General features: G+C 26.1%; 2 protein-coding genes across 5 annotated transcripts; both read right to left on the bottom strand.

The window, feature by feature from the left end:
- Positions 1 to 4,817: 4,817 nt before the first annotated feature.
- Positions 4,818 to 16,234, bottom strand: LOC145833743 (RNA-binding protein FXR1-like). Of its 4 annotated transcripts, none has more exons than XM_082940908.1 (15): positions 16,177 to 16,234; positions 15,162 to 15,214; positions 13,532 to 13,637; positions 11,672 to 11,889; positions 11,358 to 11,574; positions 9,988 to 10,102; positions 8,846 to 9,034; positions 7,541 to 7,689; positions 7,211 to 7,352; positions 6,914 to 7,123; positions 6,622 to 6,720; positions 6,309 to 6,380; positions 6,014 to 6,064; positions 5,829 to 5,866; positions 4,818 to 5,295 (listed from the first exon to the last, which is right to left on the bottom strand). In XM_082940908.1, the coding sequence occupies exons 1-15, from the start codon at positions 16,219 to 16,221 to the stop codon at positions 5,224 to 5,226; spliced, it is 1,776 nt and encodes a 591-aa protein (XP_082797034.1). In that variant the 5' UTR covers positions 16,222 to 16,234; the 3' UTR covers positions 4,818 to 5,223. The 4 variants fall into 4 exon arrangements, with proteins under 4 accessions (XP_082797034.1, XP_082797033.1, XP_082797036.1 ...); XM_082940907.1 differs by having other exon boundaries at positions 4,818 to 5,298; XM_082940910.1 differs by lacking the exon at positions 6,014 to 6,064.
- Positions 16,235 to 16,325: 91 nt separating this feature from the next.
- Positions 16,326 to 17,804, bottom strand: LOC145834347 (protein PRRC1-like). The gene has a single exon (XM_082941758.1). It carries the CDS (start codon positions 17,752 to 17,754, stop codon positions 16,969 to 16,971), a length of 786 nt encoding a protein of 261 aa, XP_082797884.1. The 5' UTR covers positions 17,755 to 17,804; the 3' UTR covers positions 16,326 to 16,968.
- Positions 17,805 to 18,132: the final 328 nt, after the last annotated feature.

Here is an 18,132-nt window from a genome sequence, read left to right on the forward strand (position 1 = left end):
TTCAGGGTTGCTCTGGTAGAGAGAGCAACAAGAAAATGTGAACGTACGTGATCATAAAAATCGAAGTCTTGTGACGGTGTGGTCACCAGTCACCACACCGTCTCTGTCACTGTGGTGCCCATGGTACACTATGGTTTTCATAGTTAGTATTGACTGTAATGGGTTTAAAAAAGTGCATATAATTTTTCCTTTTAAAACTAATTTCTTTATTTAATTTAAGCAAAAAAAAATATTTATAATGATCTTAAAGTTTAATTTCATTAAAGTTCTAATTAAAACTTGTTAAAGTTATTTACAAAATATATGGTGTGAGGTTCGATGACCGAAAGGTCTTTCTCCTTACCAATTCATTGACCACAGTTGTGAGCGTTCGATATTTTATTTTTTTCTCATACATGAAATTACTGTAAAAACTCTCGTTTATTGTTAAATAAAAAATGTATATATGAATGCGTGTAAAGCTCTCTAAAGTGACTACATTTGTATAATTATAAATATTTTTCGCAAAAAATGTTTTTACAACTAATTGGAGGAGAAACCGCTTAAAGCCTACAAGCAAATTTTAAATGGTATGTTCTTTTATTTTTATCAATTCTCTTATAAATAAGTTAACTTAATTCTTTTTAAATCAATTGTTTTTTTTTGTAACTTTTACCTCTAAAAATTGTTATCTTTTTGTAAAAAAAACTCAAATTAAATTATTAAAATACTACAAACAAAGAAGGACAATCATTAATCAACAATTTTAAATCTTAAAACCCCAAAAAAAAAGTTTAGTTACTCTTAATTTTATACTGCTATTGTAGGATTTATACTTTCTAATAGAATATAGATAAATATCCGACTTTTAGCTTTTCTGTTTTTTGATCCCTCTGTTTTATCCTTAGAATCGGATTGCAACTGAATATCACCAACAAAGAGTGTAAAATATTGATACATACTGGTCTTACCACCATGTACTTTATCCTCAGCCAGCGCAGGCTTCGCTCGCTTTACCATGTTTTTAGGATGGGCAAAGAGCAAGTAGCAAAGTTTCTGCTGTATAGTTAGTGATTGGCAAACGCAACTACATTTTATATACGTCTGCAAATGGGACTTAGAGAGCTTAGATATTATCATTGATTTAAGGAGTGAGCTTGCTGATAATTGCGATAAATTGCAACCTTATAAATACAAAAGGCTAATATAGTAGGAACAAGAACACTTGATTAAATTAAAGCAGGCGAAAGTAGAGAAATCAATATTTCATTTTATTTATTTATTTTTATCTGTTTTAAATAATTATTTTGTTGATAATTTTTTTGTATCACTGTTGTAAGACTTTTTACTTTTGTGTATTCTGTACATATTTGATCTTTTTAAATCGCAATACTAATATTATCATGTTATACAAAAATTTGATAAGTAATAAAACTTATATTTATGACATTCTTTATGTAAATAATGATCTATAATTTAATCTATAATACAACATTTAGAACTATTCATAATTTGCAGTACAAATTTTTAATTAATTTATTAATGCAGTGTGCATGTAAACCTTCACAACAGGTTAACATATAATAAATAACTCAGAATGCTTTAACAGTTTGGTTACAAAATAATACTATTGTCCTGGAAATGACTTAAAACTGTATCCTGGTGTATGACCTGATAACCGAAAGGTTTTTTCGTACATCAGGTCCTTGGACCAAATATTTGAGCGCTTTTTTTTCGTTCAATAAACAATATTGTTAGTGCTTGAAAACGATGTAATAAACTGGTTCAAATAGCTATTCTAATTTGAAATATCGTTTGTTATCGTAATATATTATAGTTGTTTTGCAACTTCTCACTAACTCACTTAAAAATATTGTTGTCTTAATGTAGCCAGAATCTTTAGTATGACTTAAATCTAAGTCCTAGAAATTTAGGTCTATATAACCTAATACTAAGTGTTAAAGCAATTGTTACGGCTAGTTTCAAACGTTCGACTGAAAAGTAAGAAACACAAAGATTTAATTAAAGTCAAGCTATGAGCAGTAATCAAATCTTTTTTTGAGTAATAATAGCACTGTACCCTTTTCAATAAGTAAAAGTAGTTCCCCCATATCAGGATTAAAAGGTGACATTTTTGTTTCCATATCGGGTGATGTTAGTTTGACACATTTAAACATATGATTCGGATGTGTTTCGGCTCCATTAATAACAAAAAAAAATTGAAAACGAAAAAAAAATTTGAAAAAAAAAACTCTGCACCCCAAAAAATTAACTTGAACCCCAAAAATCACATAGTTTTTGATTTTTGACATAAGTAGTAATAAAGTCACTTTTACATATTTAAGACTTCTAATTTATATCTTAAATTAAAGCTTATACTTAGACGTACATTTAAAGATAATTCAACTGTTCTTGATGTATTATGACATCATAATCATACAAAATATGCAAGTTTTGTCTGTAAAATGGTGCTTTTTTAAAAATTATAAAGCATAGCTGGTTGCTTAATCTAACTAACTATTTTTATTGTAAAATGAAATTTTGTAGGTATACTTACTTACCTTTAGAATTTAGGTGATGTGGTAAAGTATTAGTAGGATATTTGATGTCGTAATTTTTTTAGCTGTAAACGTTTAAAAAAACCTTAAATAACTTTTCAATTTGCATTACATCAAAATATTAAAAAGTTTTAAAAAATTCATGGAATATAATGTTGTATGGCATTAAAAATTAAGTTGAAAATTTCAAAATAAAGACTATAACAAAGATTTAAAGATCATTGCAAATTAAAACGAACATTGCACTGTATCATTCAGTATTAACAATAACACTTGACATAACTGCAAAATGATTAATACTTTTAAAAATAATACTATAAAGTAACTATTACATGATATCTAAAATCTAATGGACTGTCCGTTTGAAATAATAAAGTGAACATAATATTTATTAAGATACAAAAAACTATCACTCAAGTGTCTTTAAAAGACGTATTTTGATTAGCCAACTAAGTACCGCTTGAATCAATCAACAACTCTTTAAGAACTAGTCTGACGTACAAGCACAAATATGTTAGTCTATTACATTAGTTCAGGGTTGCTACTGATTTTTGGAAAACTTTCTCCTGGTTTTCAAAATTTCGTCCAGGGTTTGGTCTATTTTTAGTTTTAAGTTAAATTAAAAAACTGTATTAAATAGTATAACAACATCGAAAAATACTGTAAAGTTACTTTAAATTTGTTTATTATTATAAAAAAAATTGATGATGACAAAAAGTTTTTATCTGTATGATAATTTTTTTATGTCGTAGCAAAATTTCACTACTAAAAATGTGAAGATTGTTCAAAATTCCAAGTCTTTCTTAAAGTTAATCTAATTTCACGTTTTTTGGCCTAAATTGACAAGTTCCAGGTTTATCACGGATACCAGGTTTTGTGGCAACTTATTTTTGTAGTTTAGTTTTATCAAAAATATTTTTTGAAACTATACCTATGCTGTTTTTTTTTTTTTTTCTCTTCACATTTACTTATTTTAGGAAGTTTTTTTTTGGATCTATTTACTTGATAATACTTCAAAGTCATTTGATGGGATTTTTTTTTAAATTTATTTATAAAAAAACTGAATAGTGTTTTGCAATAAGTAAACCAAACTATTAATGAAATGCTTTAAAACTTCATAACTGTTTATTGTAGTAACTATGCTTTTTTAAGTAATGTTGCTATTTTTTTAAGTTTAAACAATAGCTCTTAAACGAGAGTTGATTCAAAGTAAACTTAGTCATTTTAATAATGAACTACTGAAATAAAAAGCAGGAACCTTCTCGTCTGCAGTCCATTTTCAACGGAAATATTTTCGTGGATTAAAATTGTTTTATAAAAAGACCATGCTGGCAGTTTAAAATTTTTTTACTACATACAATAAAAGCAAATTGTAGTGAAGTGATCATTAAATAAGCACTAATTTGTATTAAAAACTTCACTTTAAGGGCATTATTTATATTTTACAAAAGAGTCAATTGTGCTGATTTTGCATGAGTAGTTTTTTTAATAGACCTAATCCGAGCCGTACGTTACCTTTACTTTGATGGTAGTTATACAATTTTGCACGATTAACATAATAAGGAACAAAAATATTGCTGAAGTTTTCATCTGCTAAGGTCTTAGTTTAAACACCTTATTTTTCAAACTTTAATTAATCGAATTTGTTATATCACTTATCTATTTGCTCAAATACTTAATAACTGAATTAATGAAAGATTTAAACTAGACCTAATTAGTTAATATTTTAATGAAAAAGATATAACTTCTAAGAAAATTTTTCTCGATTACAACTGTTTAAATCATCGATGCGAATGTTCACTGGCACATGTTATAATACTTAAGTAATTCATGCGTAAACACTAAATACTTCAAAACTGCTGCACAGTAGTAAGTAGTACTGAGCTTTTAAAATTAAGAACATATATCAAACTATTTAACTTACACATTTTAATTCTGTTATTGTTGTTACATGAAATTATAGCAAAGTGAAACAGAAATTAGATAAATAAATTTGGTTTATACTTATTATTCAGGAGGTAACTTTTATAATACTTAATTGCTTTCACTTCCTCTACACTTGACAGCTTAATAACTTATGTTATTAATTATCATTATAACTTAAAAGCTTACATCTTGGTTATTTAATAAAAACTTCTTGGTTAGATTTTGGTTTTTCAGTGTTTTTTTTGCAAAACTTAACGATTTGAAAATTGTACATTTACTCAACATATATTTATTACTTGTTTCAATATACATAACAAATAACAAGGAGTTCCAATTGTGAAATTTATAGTGTGAATCAGTTCATGCGATATAAAAGAAATAAAAAAAGTTGGATATATGCGGAAAGCCCATGGGCAAAACAAGTTTCTGTTTCGGGGAATACCACCCGCTCATCAGCTACGCTGGGGCCAAACACAGTAGAAATATTTTGATAAGTACATCTTCACACAAACTTACTTTCTTTGCTTAATTTCTAGTCAGACTTTAGTACAGAGACGACTTATGATTTAACCAAAACAGAACGTAAGTTGATAAACAAAACAAAACAGTTTTAAACTATGCTAAAAACAAACTAAAAATACAGAAATTAAATACAAAAAAGCATTTGCAGGTACAAAAATCGAAGCACACTTATGAATGAAGTACCGTAATGAAATTTTCCTAACTAAAAGCAAGCATAAATACAATTTCTTTATACAGATCACTTGCTGGACTTTTTATCTGCAATTTGAGGGGATTCACCGTTTTTTGATGGCTTGGCTTGGTTGGAGTTCTGCTAAATATTTATGCATTTAAATATTTAGTTCTTTAAAAAACATATATACTCATAACTTATGGCCGTTATTCAAAGGGGGTTTGTAATTCTAATTTTTTATCTGTTTGAACAAATACTTAAAATAGCAGTGTCGAAAATTTGTTGAGTATACTATATTTTTACTCTTCTTTGTTAGTATTTATCCTTAACAGTTTTATGATTGTTTTTCTTTAAACTTTCTTTTAAGTATATTAATATTAGTAATAATTACTTAACCTTTTATGTTAAACAATAGAATCGGAAAATTTAAAAAATATCTAATGTGCTAATTTATTTTAAATTTATGCACAAGTTGTAAAAAATAAATTAGACAAATGAGATTATAGCTTAAGTTTAATATTTAGACATCAAATACAAAAAAAAATGTTTTAAAATTATCAAAGAGTTGTTGAAAAATATTTGCTAGCTTATTTTTTTGTTTTTAACCAAACTTTCGATATAAGCCAACTTTTTTTTTAATAAACTAACAGATGTTTTATAAACATACTAACCTTTTTGTCTGAAGTTTTTTGCTTTTTGTCCAAAGTTTCTGAAAAATTTACATGCTTATTTTAAATTAATAAATAAATAAAAATAAACAAAAATCAAATCTTAATCTTTAAGCAAAAACTAAAACGCTTGAATATTATTAGTACAACTAATAATCAATTTATGAAAAAAATTAAATAGTACTAACTTTCAGAACTTTTATCGAGTAATTGTGGAAAATCGGCTTCACTTGTGAAGTCTGTAATTTTTTTTAACCTTTTTTTATTCTAGCTCAGCTAAATCACTTAACTTGAAATAAACTTAAAATTACAAAAGCAATAACACAATATATTAATTTATATCAAAAATATAATTAATTATAAAAAAAGAAGCGACCAATTATTCATAAATTAATACCAGTTGTTTTGTTTAAATTTTTCTACTACTAAGATATATAGTTAAAAATTACTTTAGTATAAATACTACATCAACTAACAACATACCAATATTTTTGTCACCATTATTTCCAGCTTTTTGGTTACTTTGTGTATTTTTGTTACCACGCATCCTACGCCCTTAATTTTATAAAAATTATATCGAACTTTTAAAATATGCAGAGATATTTTATTACATGTGCAAATAACGAAAATTAATATTATCGTTAATAGAATTCAAGTAGACTTAATACAACGTTAAAGCTATGATATTATTAAAATTTGTTTAATTCATTGTCCTCAAACTCATTAAGTTTCTTTAGTTTACTGTCTAAACATATTTTTATTAAAACAAATGCATGAATGAAAACTGGCTGCTTACTGTTATATTTTCCACCTCTCTTTCCTTCAGATCTGTCCATAACACCCTCTTGAGGTTCATCATGGTTTAAAACATTAAAGGGATTGTAGTTCGAATCTCCTAGAACGATAATAAAATTTAAAAATTTTAGTCTTTTTGTTAGTTGAAAATAGTTTTGTTACAAAACTAAATATTTAATACTGTTAAAAAGTCAAACAATTTTGAATTTAGCTATAATATGATAAATCATATATATTTTTAAACAACTACTTTTAAATAAATTTAATGATACTTTAATGTTTTTATTAATAACTTTGACTTCTGTTGTTGCCACGGCCTCTGTTATTCCCACCACGATTAGAAGGGCGTTGCGTGTTACCATGGTTACCGTTCATATCTTGCTGGTAACCACCCCTGCCCCTTCCATTGTTACCCCGGTAAAAGCCTCTTCTTCCATTTCCCTTTTGTCGAATGCTTTCTGCCTCGCTCCCGGAAAGGTCTGAAACATCCGTGCTGTAGTATCCTAGTGTAACGTTCGTTTGTGTGATATGATAAACAAATTTTAATTATAACCTTAAAAATATACAAAATAAAATTCTTATTGATTTACCTTGCTTTCCACCTCGGTATCTTTCTCTGCCAACAGGTCTGCTGCTACTAATAGAATTTGAACTTTGGTAACCTCCATCTACGTTCAGCTTTTTGATCTTGTTGTTCAATTCTAATAGTTCTAATCTGTTCTTTTCCACTTCCTAGTAATGACACGTAAAATTTTAGAAAAAGTATCGCATGGTAAATTATACAAAGTGAAATTTGAGTACGTTTCAAAAAATTTCAGCTATATGTTTAAACCTTTAGAAACTATAAATGCATCAACATATTTTCAAAAATTAAAAGAAATTTTGTTTTCATTAAAACATTTTCATTAAGTTTCAAATACCTTGAGGTAATTTATGTGGTAACTGAGAAGGGCAAATACGCTTTCAATAGAGTGTGAAGTTCCAATAAATCTGAATGGTACATTACCATCTTCCTTTAGCTCTTCCTTTGGCAAATCTTCATCCCCTATCACCCGCACTCTCATCACACCTAATTTAATTAATCAATTATTTAGATTTTAAGTAAGCATCTATGTTAATCAAAATTTGCAACTATAATAGTAGACTTTTAGAAATAAGAAGTAAATTTGTTACATGACAACAATAAATACTTTTTGTATTAATACGGTCACCAAACAACACGATCAAATCCGCACGTTCTACAAATTTGTAACCAGAAAACTTAGTATGTGGTACCTTGAAAAGATGAGTTTCTACTAAAGAATACTTTCTTACTTTTCCCTTTAAATCAAATTAAAACTTGAAAATTATGTTGTGTAAAATACTGTTACTTCGTATGCCGCGAAGCTGCACACCGTTAACGTCAAGAATGCGCAGTTATACGGCAGAAGTTATAAGTAGCTTTACACTTTAGCTTTAAAAATAAGCTGAGTTGTAATCAAATTTATAAACAATTTAAGTACTATAAATTAAATTGGATAATTTGAATATACAATTTTTTTTACTGTTTTAATAACTTGTAATATAATAGAACCGTTTTAAATGACGTTTCTAAAAATTAAAATCAACATAATTAATAAAAACTATAAGTAAATATGAGAAGAAGAAAAATGTTTGCAAAATCCCTGTAATTTAACTAAAAATGATTACCATACACTTATTTTTTACAAAAAACTAAAACTTATGTTTTATAAAACAATTTAAAAAGCTAAGTAATTTTATGTATTATTTAATAAATAAAGAACGTCACATTTTGTTACTAAAATTTATAAACAATATCTAGAGACATGCTTTTAATATTTGCAGCAAAGTAAATTTTGATGAATTAATATAATATTTATTCTAATAACTTAGGTTAAGATAAAACTGTTAAGATTAATAATAATAACTAATTATTATTAATTTAAAGTTAAACCCTTAATTTTTGGAAAAAAGTATTTACTGATGCGGCCTCATAGTACACAGCAGGTAACATGTTCTATTTAATTTATTATCATTTCATTTGAGTTCCTATAATTTAAGTGTTTTTCAATTATACCTATACTTTGTACTTTTTTTACAGTGTGTTTTCTAATAACTTTAAAAGTCAGTATAAATAGTATAATTTTTTTCATTTCTTTATTGAATTTTCCATACAAATAGCACATAGTAGCGAGCTGCTAAGATTTTTATAAAACAAAACAAACCAGACTTGTCGATGATGTCTTGTATGGTTATACCCTTCTTACCAATGACCTTACCAACTAAACTTCTAGGAACAAGGAACTCATCTTCTCTAAACTCTAAAAGTTTTCTGGCTTGTGTGCAAGCATCTAAACTTTCTCCATATATTGTGAACTCATGCGTATCATCATTTATCACTATGTCTTTCACACCTGTTGGGAATATTAGATTTTTGCTATACGTTCAACAGATTTGTGAATTTTGTACAAGTTTTATTTCAATTGAATACTTTTAAGATTACAATTTAATTTGATTTATTTCAAAACATCTTCTATTTAAAACATTTTCAGCAGATAATTTTTTCTTTTTTAATTTTTTTGCATGCCTATCTTATTAAGGGCATAGGGGGGGGTAAACACCCTTTTTTGGTTTTTTATCTTATTTTATATAGTTTTTCCTAAGCTACAAGATGCTTTTTACAGATTTAAAAAATTCAAAGTAACTTTTGAGATATAGCCGGTCAAAGTCGGAGCCGACAATAGGTTCCTTATGGGAGGCGCAAACTAAAACGGCAAAAATAGACTATTTCACTAAAAATCTATCTTCTCCTACGTTTTTTGAGATAACTACCTCAAACTTTTAGGAAGTGTTCTTTGATATATTTAGAAAATTCTGTCGGAAGGAATTTTTAAAAAAATAAAAAATAAAAAAATTATATAAAAAATAAACAAAAAAAACAGTTTTTTTTTTGTTTTTTTATTATAAATTTTTTTTTTTATAATTTTTTTTAAATTCCTTCCGACAGAATTTTCTAAATACTGCAAGGAACATTTCCTGAAAATTTGAGGTAGTTATCTCAAAAAACGTAGGAGGAGATAGATTTTTAGTGATTTCTAGTTATTTGCCGTTTTAGTTTGCGCTTCTCATAAGGAACCTATTGTTGGCTCCGACTTTGACCGGCTATATCTCAAAAATTATTTTGAATTTTTTAAATCTGTAAAAAGCATCTTGTAGCTTAGTAAAAACTATATAAAATAAGATCAAAAACCAAAAAAGGGTGTTTACCCCCCCCTATGCCCTTAACTTTTAACCCTTTGCTTTGTATAAAAACTTAATTTAAACTGTAAAAAATTTAAATTATTTTTTAATTCACTACAACTTAAACCTTTAATTTGTCTCGCAGCTTGAATATTTGCTCCATTAGCACCAATGGCAAGACCCATTAGAGGTGCATCAACTACAAATGAAACCATATTTGAATTTTTTAGTTCTTTTGTTACCTAAAATAAGATTTATTATTAAAATGCGATGGTCAATTTAAACAACTTAAAATTTAGTATAATATTGATAATAAAAACCTTATTTATAGGAGGCTATCTATTTAAAAAAGCTTTAACCTATATACTTTTCAATCATTTTTTTAGTTTCAATGTGATAATGATAAGAAAGATTTTCTCAAGAAAATTATTATGCCTCTTACTATTATGCAAATTACTTCGTTATTTAAAAATTTATCTTAAGTCCAATTAAAAATTTAATTAAAAAAATTATTTTTTAACTTTGCTGCTGCTTTTTTGTTTTGACAAATTGAAAATTAGTTTTGATCGGCTTATAGAGCTGGCGTTCAACTAATAACTTATTACTATGACGTAAGAAAGAGACAGCAGTGTATTTTATTAGTAAAAGTGACATCACTTTTGCTTATCATGATGAAGAGCAGACACGGCAAATACAAGTATTCATTTAGTTGTTTTTATATTCAATTAAGTTAATTTTTCATGTCTAATTACCATAATATTAATCCATTGTCCTACATTTTAGGGCACACGTATACATAAAAATATATATAAAAGAAGCTTAAATGTTTAAAAATACGTTGTACCTTTAATGTATATTTACTACTTTTAATTACACATATATACAAATATATACAAATTAAAATGAATATAAGAATAACAAAATAATAAAAAAAATTCAATATTTTCAACTTATATTATATTCTTCAATAGTAGTAAGCATAACTATGTACTATTAAACGAATGTTGTAATTGTGTTTAAATAGTTGTTTCTATATTTTTTTCTTTAAATTTCAAGTTACAAACTTCATATCTTTTATAAGAGATATGTGAATAAAAATAACATTCGGAGTTAACAGTTTATATATTAAAGACAGTATGACGTGTACGATTATAAAATTTTAGTTTACTTAACGTAAATTAGAGTTTTTTTATATAATTAAATATAAGTAGGTTTTAATCCTTTTTAGTTGGCTATGATGTCTAACAAATTTTTTGTTTTACTCAGTAAAAAAACTTACATAAGTAGTTTTATTATACAATTTCAGTAATATTGATTTAAATCTGCATTTTACGAAACAAGTGCCACTTAACACAATCACACTTAAACTATGTTTAATAACAAAAAAAATAACGAGCTACGAATAAAAGTATTTATCTAATTCGTTTTCAATATTAAGTTTTTAACAATAATAAAAGTAAATAGTTCAATCAACAATAGTATCAATCATCATTTTACTTTAAGTTGTTCCGTAGCTTCCTTAACTTTTTGCATCATAGACTTTTTTGTTTTAATGGATTTAAAGTGCATATCAGACACAACATTTATCTGGCTAAGTTGAGAACTGTCCCGACAAAAAACTTCTAATTGGTGTGAGTCCTTGTTGTATCTAGTGAACAGTATTGTCTTGAAACTATTTTCCAAATCGCTATGTGCATTTCCGTGCTCTGCACAACTGTAAAAGTGATAGAATACTTTAATTTAAATAGACTACAAAATAAATAACTACAAATAATATATTTTTAGCTACTAATACAGTATTTTAAACTTACTAATCCCACAAATCGTCAGGAACATCAAACACCGTTTTACAGACTGGGCTTTGGGCAAATGTAGGTTGATTGTTGCATGGTCTTAGCCTGTCAACAGTCACAATCTCTGTGTGGTTAGGATTTATCAAGTAAGATATAACAATATCACTATCTTTCAGTATTCTTACAGTAGCCTGCCACCAACCACCTGGTTCCATATCATTAGCTCTAGTATTAACCTGTATAAAGTTATTTTATATTAGCTATTCTAATCTTAGTAAAAACAACAGTATTTATAAAACTACTGAAAAATAATTAACAATCTTAATCTTATCATTTTAATAATTAACTATTATGGAGTATTTAACACAAACGATTATGTGTAGTTCTAGAATAAGCAATACCTCAATCTAAATTATTTAAGCTTTATTATGTAGAAAAAACTTGTAAACAAAGTTTTAGATCATCAGGGTTTTGAACGCAAAGTTTTGCAAATGCAGACTGACATTCCTTGATTTCACTAAGGCCATAAGGGGGTAGCCATGTTTTTTACAAGTTAATCTAATATTATAGAATTTTACTAAGGTTGAAGTTGACATTCCTTGATTTCATTAACAATTGTCGATTGGCGCTCAATCGAGCTTAAAACCATATAAAACTATGTTTGTAGCTTACTAGTTTGGTTGTAATGGCTTAGACTGTAAAGAGTAGTACACTTTTTTTTCAATTTCAAACTTTACCACCCTCAGGGTTGCCAAAAGTTTTTGGCAAATCTTCTCCAGGTTTTCAAAATTTCCTCCCGGTTTTTAAAAGTACACAAATTTCAATATACTTTTAGTTTTAAGTTATGTTTAAGATAAGAAACTGTGTTAAATAATATAAAAACATTGAAAAGATACTGTCAAGCTACTTTAAATGTTTTTTTAATAAAAAATTTTTTGATGATGCCAAAAAATGTTATCTATATGATATATTTTTTGTGTCAAATTAAAATTTACTACTTAAGATGTTTAAATTATTAAAACTCCAGGTTTTTTAGCCTAAATTGTCATTCCAGGTTTTTCCAGTTTTTTTTGGCAACCCTGAATATCATAAAGTATTACTGACTAGTTACTGTTTAATAAAAACCAGGACATAATTCAATAAAATTAATTTAATTCAAGCTGTTCTCATCTGTACAATACAAAGCTAACATGAGATAAGATTTTTTAACTTATATAGTAAGAAAGAAATCATTAAGAAGTCCTGTAACTGCTATAAACATATTTACTATTCTTTTATAGTACGCCAAAACACAGAGAGCTGATCTGGAAAAATCAAAAGCTTATTTAGAAAAATATTTACAATTTATTATCTATTTAAAATAAAAATAACAAGTTCCTAAATTTCGTTTAGAAATTCAGAATCATTCTTGCTCTTGTACTGACAAATGTTGACATTTTACAAATATTACCAAAAAAAAAAGATTTAGTCTTTAGTGTATAGACCCTGATTATACTTTCAAACATAATAAATCTTTGAGGTAAGCTATTGGTATTTTAGAATAGATATAGTTTAACAACACTTGTGCTTTCTTTACATTTTATCTGGAAATTACATTAGCTCACAATGTTCAATTTAAGTTAGGAATAAATGTGAGTTTGACGTAGATCGTTTTAAGTATTTTACCTTATCTATCTTTAACAATATTTTTGTTTATTTTAGTCTTAAATTTTTTTTCAAGTTTGTACAAAATCTATGACTAAAAAACTTACTAAGCCTTGCTGTATAAACAAATATATTAAATTAAATTGTAGTAAACAATAAGTCAAAAGTTTTAAAAAAAAATTATTTACTGTTTTGAAATTACAATAAAAATTACAAATTTTAGGATATACATACTTCAACAGTCATGTTTTCTCGAAGATCTTCCAGCTCAAGGGCCTTGGTGTTGGAATTAGGAGCTGGACGAGCATCTTTCAGATCAATTTCTCGTTCTTGCTGCCAACTTAAAGAGATTTTATAGTTTAAAAAAAAAAATTTTTTTATTGTTCATTATGTTTTTATAGATATACTTAGCAACCCTAACTTGTCTCTAACTTATTCGTTTGATTTTAGTCTAAATTAAGATAAATACAGACTTGGTTTTTTTAAATACAATGAGAAGAAGTCAACATGACAATTTTATATTTTAAGTAGTAAAAAAAAGAAGACTTTCAGAAAATAAAAATATCAGGGTTTCCACAGATCAAGCTGAAAAAAAAAATTCTGACTTTTTGATCAAATCTTAATCAAAACCAATTTAAAAAATATAAAAACAGACTTGAAATTATTTTAACCTATTAATCTTAATTTTATACAGATTAAAACAACAGTTTTTTTGCTGGATTCAATCAAATAACTTCTATTGCATCATTTAAACCATCTGTGTACGATGTCAACGATGTACATGCAATAAACAGCTGAATAAGCAATAAACTTCTATCTCTACCACATAGTAAATACACACATGAGAGCATATAAGATTTTAAACTATTCCAAAAATTCAATTGGACCCTGAAAAAATAAGACTTTCAAAAGATAATTTTTTGAAAGTAACATTAGCAAAATTCAGTTTATAATGATGATAAAATTTCTTATTAAGAGTATGTTTATATCAAACTTTCTAACTTTTATCTTTTCTTTTTCTGACTTTTCCTGACTTTGTGGCAACCTTGAAATATACTCTTAAGCAACTGAAATTAATGAAACTAGTTTTTTAATTTACAATTGGTCAGTTTTGTCTTTTTAACTTGAGATGTTTTTTCACTAAAGAAATCTATATGTCAAGGTTTGATAGTAAATATGTATATAAAATAAATTAACTTATTATCAACTTTTCCAAAAAACTTAATAACACTCATGACAAAATTATTCAAGCATCACTGCTATTTCAGTTATTTTTAAATTATGTTAAAATATAGTTTTTATTTTAAAAACAGTATACCGTTTTATTTAATGAACTACCACTTGACGTTTTAAAATATTTTGATATTTTAATGTTTATATTTTTTGCTTTTGTACTTAATTTACTTATTCGTGTTCAAAATAAAGAATGATAAACTTTCGTTACTAATATTTTAACTTTATGTTATATAATTTGCAGAAAGAGTTTTTTTTATCTCAGTCATTAGGGACAACGTAGAAATTTATACATATCATAGTTACATAATGAAGGTTGTAAACATTAAAAAAACCAACAAATTTTGTTTTAAATTAGTCTTTATTTACATCAACTTTAATTACTTAAGTTTATTACAATTCTTTTATTTTTAATTTAATTGTTTTTAATTAAAATCATAAGAGAGGTTAAAAAAATGGTATTTGTATTCAGCTTACAAAATTAACTTTTATAACTACAACATTAAATGCTTATAAAGTATAAAAAAAATATCCAAACAACGTTGGATATGTAATTTTTATTAATTTAAGTTCATAAACAACTATTTTAACTTTAACACACAAAAAAAAATTAAAAACAGTTTCTACTTACTTGTTCTCAAAACTCACAATAATTCCATTTCCAGTTACATCTTTAAGGTGGGCCTGTTTAATTTTTTATATTGCGGACTTTATTATAACCTTTTTAATGTCCTAGTGAATATGAATTTATTTAGATATATAACAATGGAAACTACTTCTTGAAAATTCCTTAAACAATTTTACAACTAAATTATATTATTTCATTTGCTGCTGTGTTTGACGTCTATAACAACTTTATTCTCCTGCATTTTTCAGCATAATTCATAAAGTAAGACAAGACAGGTAATTAAATTATAATAAATAAAAAATTACTTTTAGCTTATCAAATGCTTGATAATGTTATCAATCAATTATAAAGCTATTAAAAACCTATTTTATTAAAATACAACTAGTTTTTAATTTTCTGCTTAAAAAACATATTGTGATTTAAGTCATATACATCACTTTTATTTTGCATTTAATTATCTTTATCAGAATCAGCATTTAAAAGCCAAGCTAAAAATTTCTGACAATAATTTTAACAATTAAAAACAAAGAATAACAAAGATGAATTTGGCTTTAAATAAAAATTAAATTTAAAACAGCTTTTATATTTTATTTTATATATAAGTATATCAAGGTACTCTTAAACTTTTTAGTTTTTTTTTGAGTGACTTGAAAGCAATTTAGTCTTTTAGCTTTTTTCATTGAGACTTATTAAATAATTCACAAAAACTAATAAACAAAATATCAAAAAAAAAATTTGGAAAACAAATGAAGATATATTAACCTTTAGTTTCAAAAATTTTTACTGATAATCTCAATTTCAATGTACACTACTGAGAAAAGGTGCACACTTTGAGAAAAACTACAACATATAACAGTTTACACGGGGAAATATTTAAACATACCACTACCAGTTATATAATATGTTAGTATCAGTTATAAGTTTATAATAATACTTTTTTATTTATTCCATTTAAGGACTTCATAGCAAGTCTAAACTTTAATTACCTAATTGATAAAAAGGATATACTAAAACATACTTTGTAATATGCGCTGTTACCTCCTTTAACCTCAATATCCATCATTAATTAGCCTTCTGTAAAAAGTTGTCAGTATTAACATGAAACTTTGTTAGTGATTGTTATAAAATTGAGTATAAAATGTTTTGAAACCATTCACAATAAATTAGTAGACACTTTTATTGATTAATGCTAACACTTAGTAAAGATGCATAAAAACAACATTTGTAGTGATGAATAACAATATTAGGCAAGTAAAGCAGTTATTTAATATATAAATCAAATACCTAACATAATAATGCAAAACAAAAATAATTGACATTAGATATTTAACTCAAGAATTGCACTTCAACAAAAAGTGATTATTGGAAGCTTTGGTCTACTAAAAAATAAAATAGATGATTTGCTAACTTACAAGTTTTAAAAGTTTAATTTCAAATGTTTTGATATTAAAAACGTTTAGTGCATTTCTTGACAAAATAAAATATTTTAATTTATTCATAACACTGGCACTACTATTTTGCGTAGTTATTACTCAACTATCTTCTAAAAATATTTTAACAATTTATTTAAAATATACTATTATTTAAGATATGTCTTATGTTTATCTATATTTACTAGATCTGTTAATTTTTAAGGCCACAAACCATTTAAAACATTAAAATCACTTTTTTTTTATTACAGTTTTAAAATAAAAGCAACATTTTGAAATTTTGGACTGAAAAAAGGTTTACTCATATAGTTCAAAAATAGTAGAGTTTATAAGTATTGATTATAAATTAATTTTTAAGCTATAACTATGTGTTAAATATTTTAAACATTTTCTCCACAATCTGATTCAGTAGGAAGCTTTCTTTTGTAAAGCTCAGCAAGTGTGATAGCAGAGTTATAGATTATTTCTCTTTTAGAAGTTCCTGCAAGTACCTGTTGCCAATTATCAGGTGATATCCAATTAACTTTTTTCTGAACTGCTTCACCTACAGTTACACTTAAACCAGACCACTTTAAGTCATAGTTATCCGAAGTCCCATCATGCATTAGTTTTATAATATCATTTTCAACAGGAATGGCTGTTGTAAATACCTTTAATTGAATACTGAATTCAGAGTCCTCAAGCAAGAGACAACCAAGACTATACCATTGATCAGGAAATTGCTCATTGACAAAAAATACAACTGAAATTTTAACCTTATGATCATTACTTAGCTTCTTTATTCTTTCTTGACAACTTTTTACAGCAGCCAAATATCCAACAGGCTGGGCGGCAGTGTTTGCTTCTGTTTTAACGCCTTGTAGTTTTACATTACCAAAGACTTGCTGAAATGCTTCCCTTACTGCACAACAAACAACTTGATTGTCAGTTGTTACAGTTATGTCAAGTCCTTTGTATATGTAGCCTTTCATCCCTGGATCCAATGTAACAATAACCTTGTCTACACCTTTTTTAGTGTTTGTAACTAATTTTTTTACATACTGATTTTTAGAAGCTGATTTAATCCAATCCCAAACTCCACCTTTTCCTATTTCCTGAAGTAGATCGTTATTTTCTACAGGTTTTTCTAATACAGCTTCTTCTTCTTTTACTTCATCCATATTCATTGGTTTTAATTTGAGTTGTTATTGGAATGTTACAAGCTTAAAAGTTAATATTTTACTGCAATAACATATTTAATAGAATTAAAAACCTTTTTATGTATATTTGAAATGAAAAGGTAAAGGATTATAATTTAGTTCAATAGTTAAAGAAGGAATCTTAAAGGTTTTTTTTCAACATATTCTATAACATATATTTTTAAAGCTAATGCCTTTAGCTAAAAAAGTAATTGTGGGGTGATAAAACTTGATATATGGATACAGATATGCTTTTAATAAAAAAACAAGACCTCTAACATATAATTTTTTTGAATTTATTGATTTTATAGGTTTTGTTACATAAAAAATAATAACAATTTCAGATTTTGTTTCATAATTTTATTA

The sequence above is a fragment of the Thalia democratica genome, chromosome 4 (assembly GCF_965202585.1).
Source record: "Thalia democratica chromosome 4, ktThaDemo2.hap1.1, whole genome shotgun sequence".
Lineage (NCBI taxonomy): Eukaryota > Metazoa > Chordata > Thaliacea > Salpida > Salpidae > Thalia > Thalia democratica.

What these genes read in the sequence shown, in the direction of transcription:
- LOC145833743 (XM_082940907.1), bottom strand. Translation starts at nt 16,221, where the DNA reads ATGATGGATATTGAGGTTAAAGGAGGTAACAGCGCATATTACAAA. An exon ending in ACCACATAAATTACCTCAAG is followed by an intron (nt 7,353 to 7,540) that starts GTATTTGAAACT and finishes TGTCATTACTAG; the next exon opens with GAAGTGGAAAAGAACAGATT. An exon ending in ATACCGAGGTGGAAAGCAAG is followed by an intron (nt 7,124 to 7,210) that starts GTAAATCAATAA and finishes ACGTTACACTAG; the next exon opens with GATACTACAGCACGGATGTT.
- LOC145834347 (XM_082941758.1), bottom strand. Translation starts at nt 17,754, where the DNA reads ATGAATATGGATGAAGTAAAAGAAGAAGAAGCTGTATTAGAAAAACCT.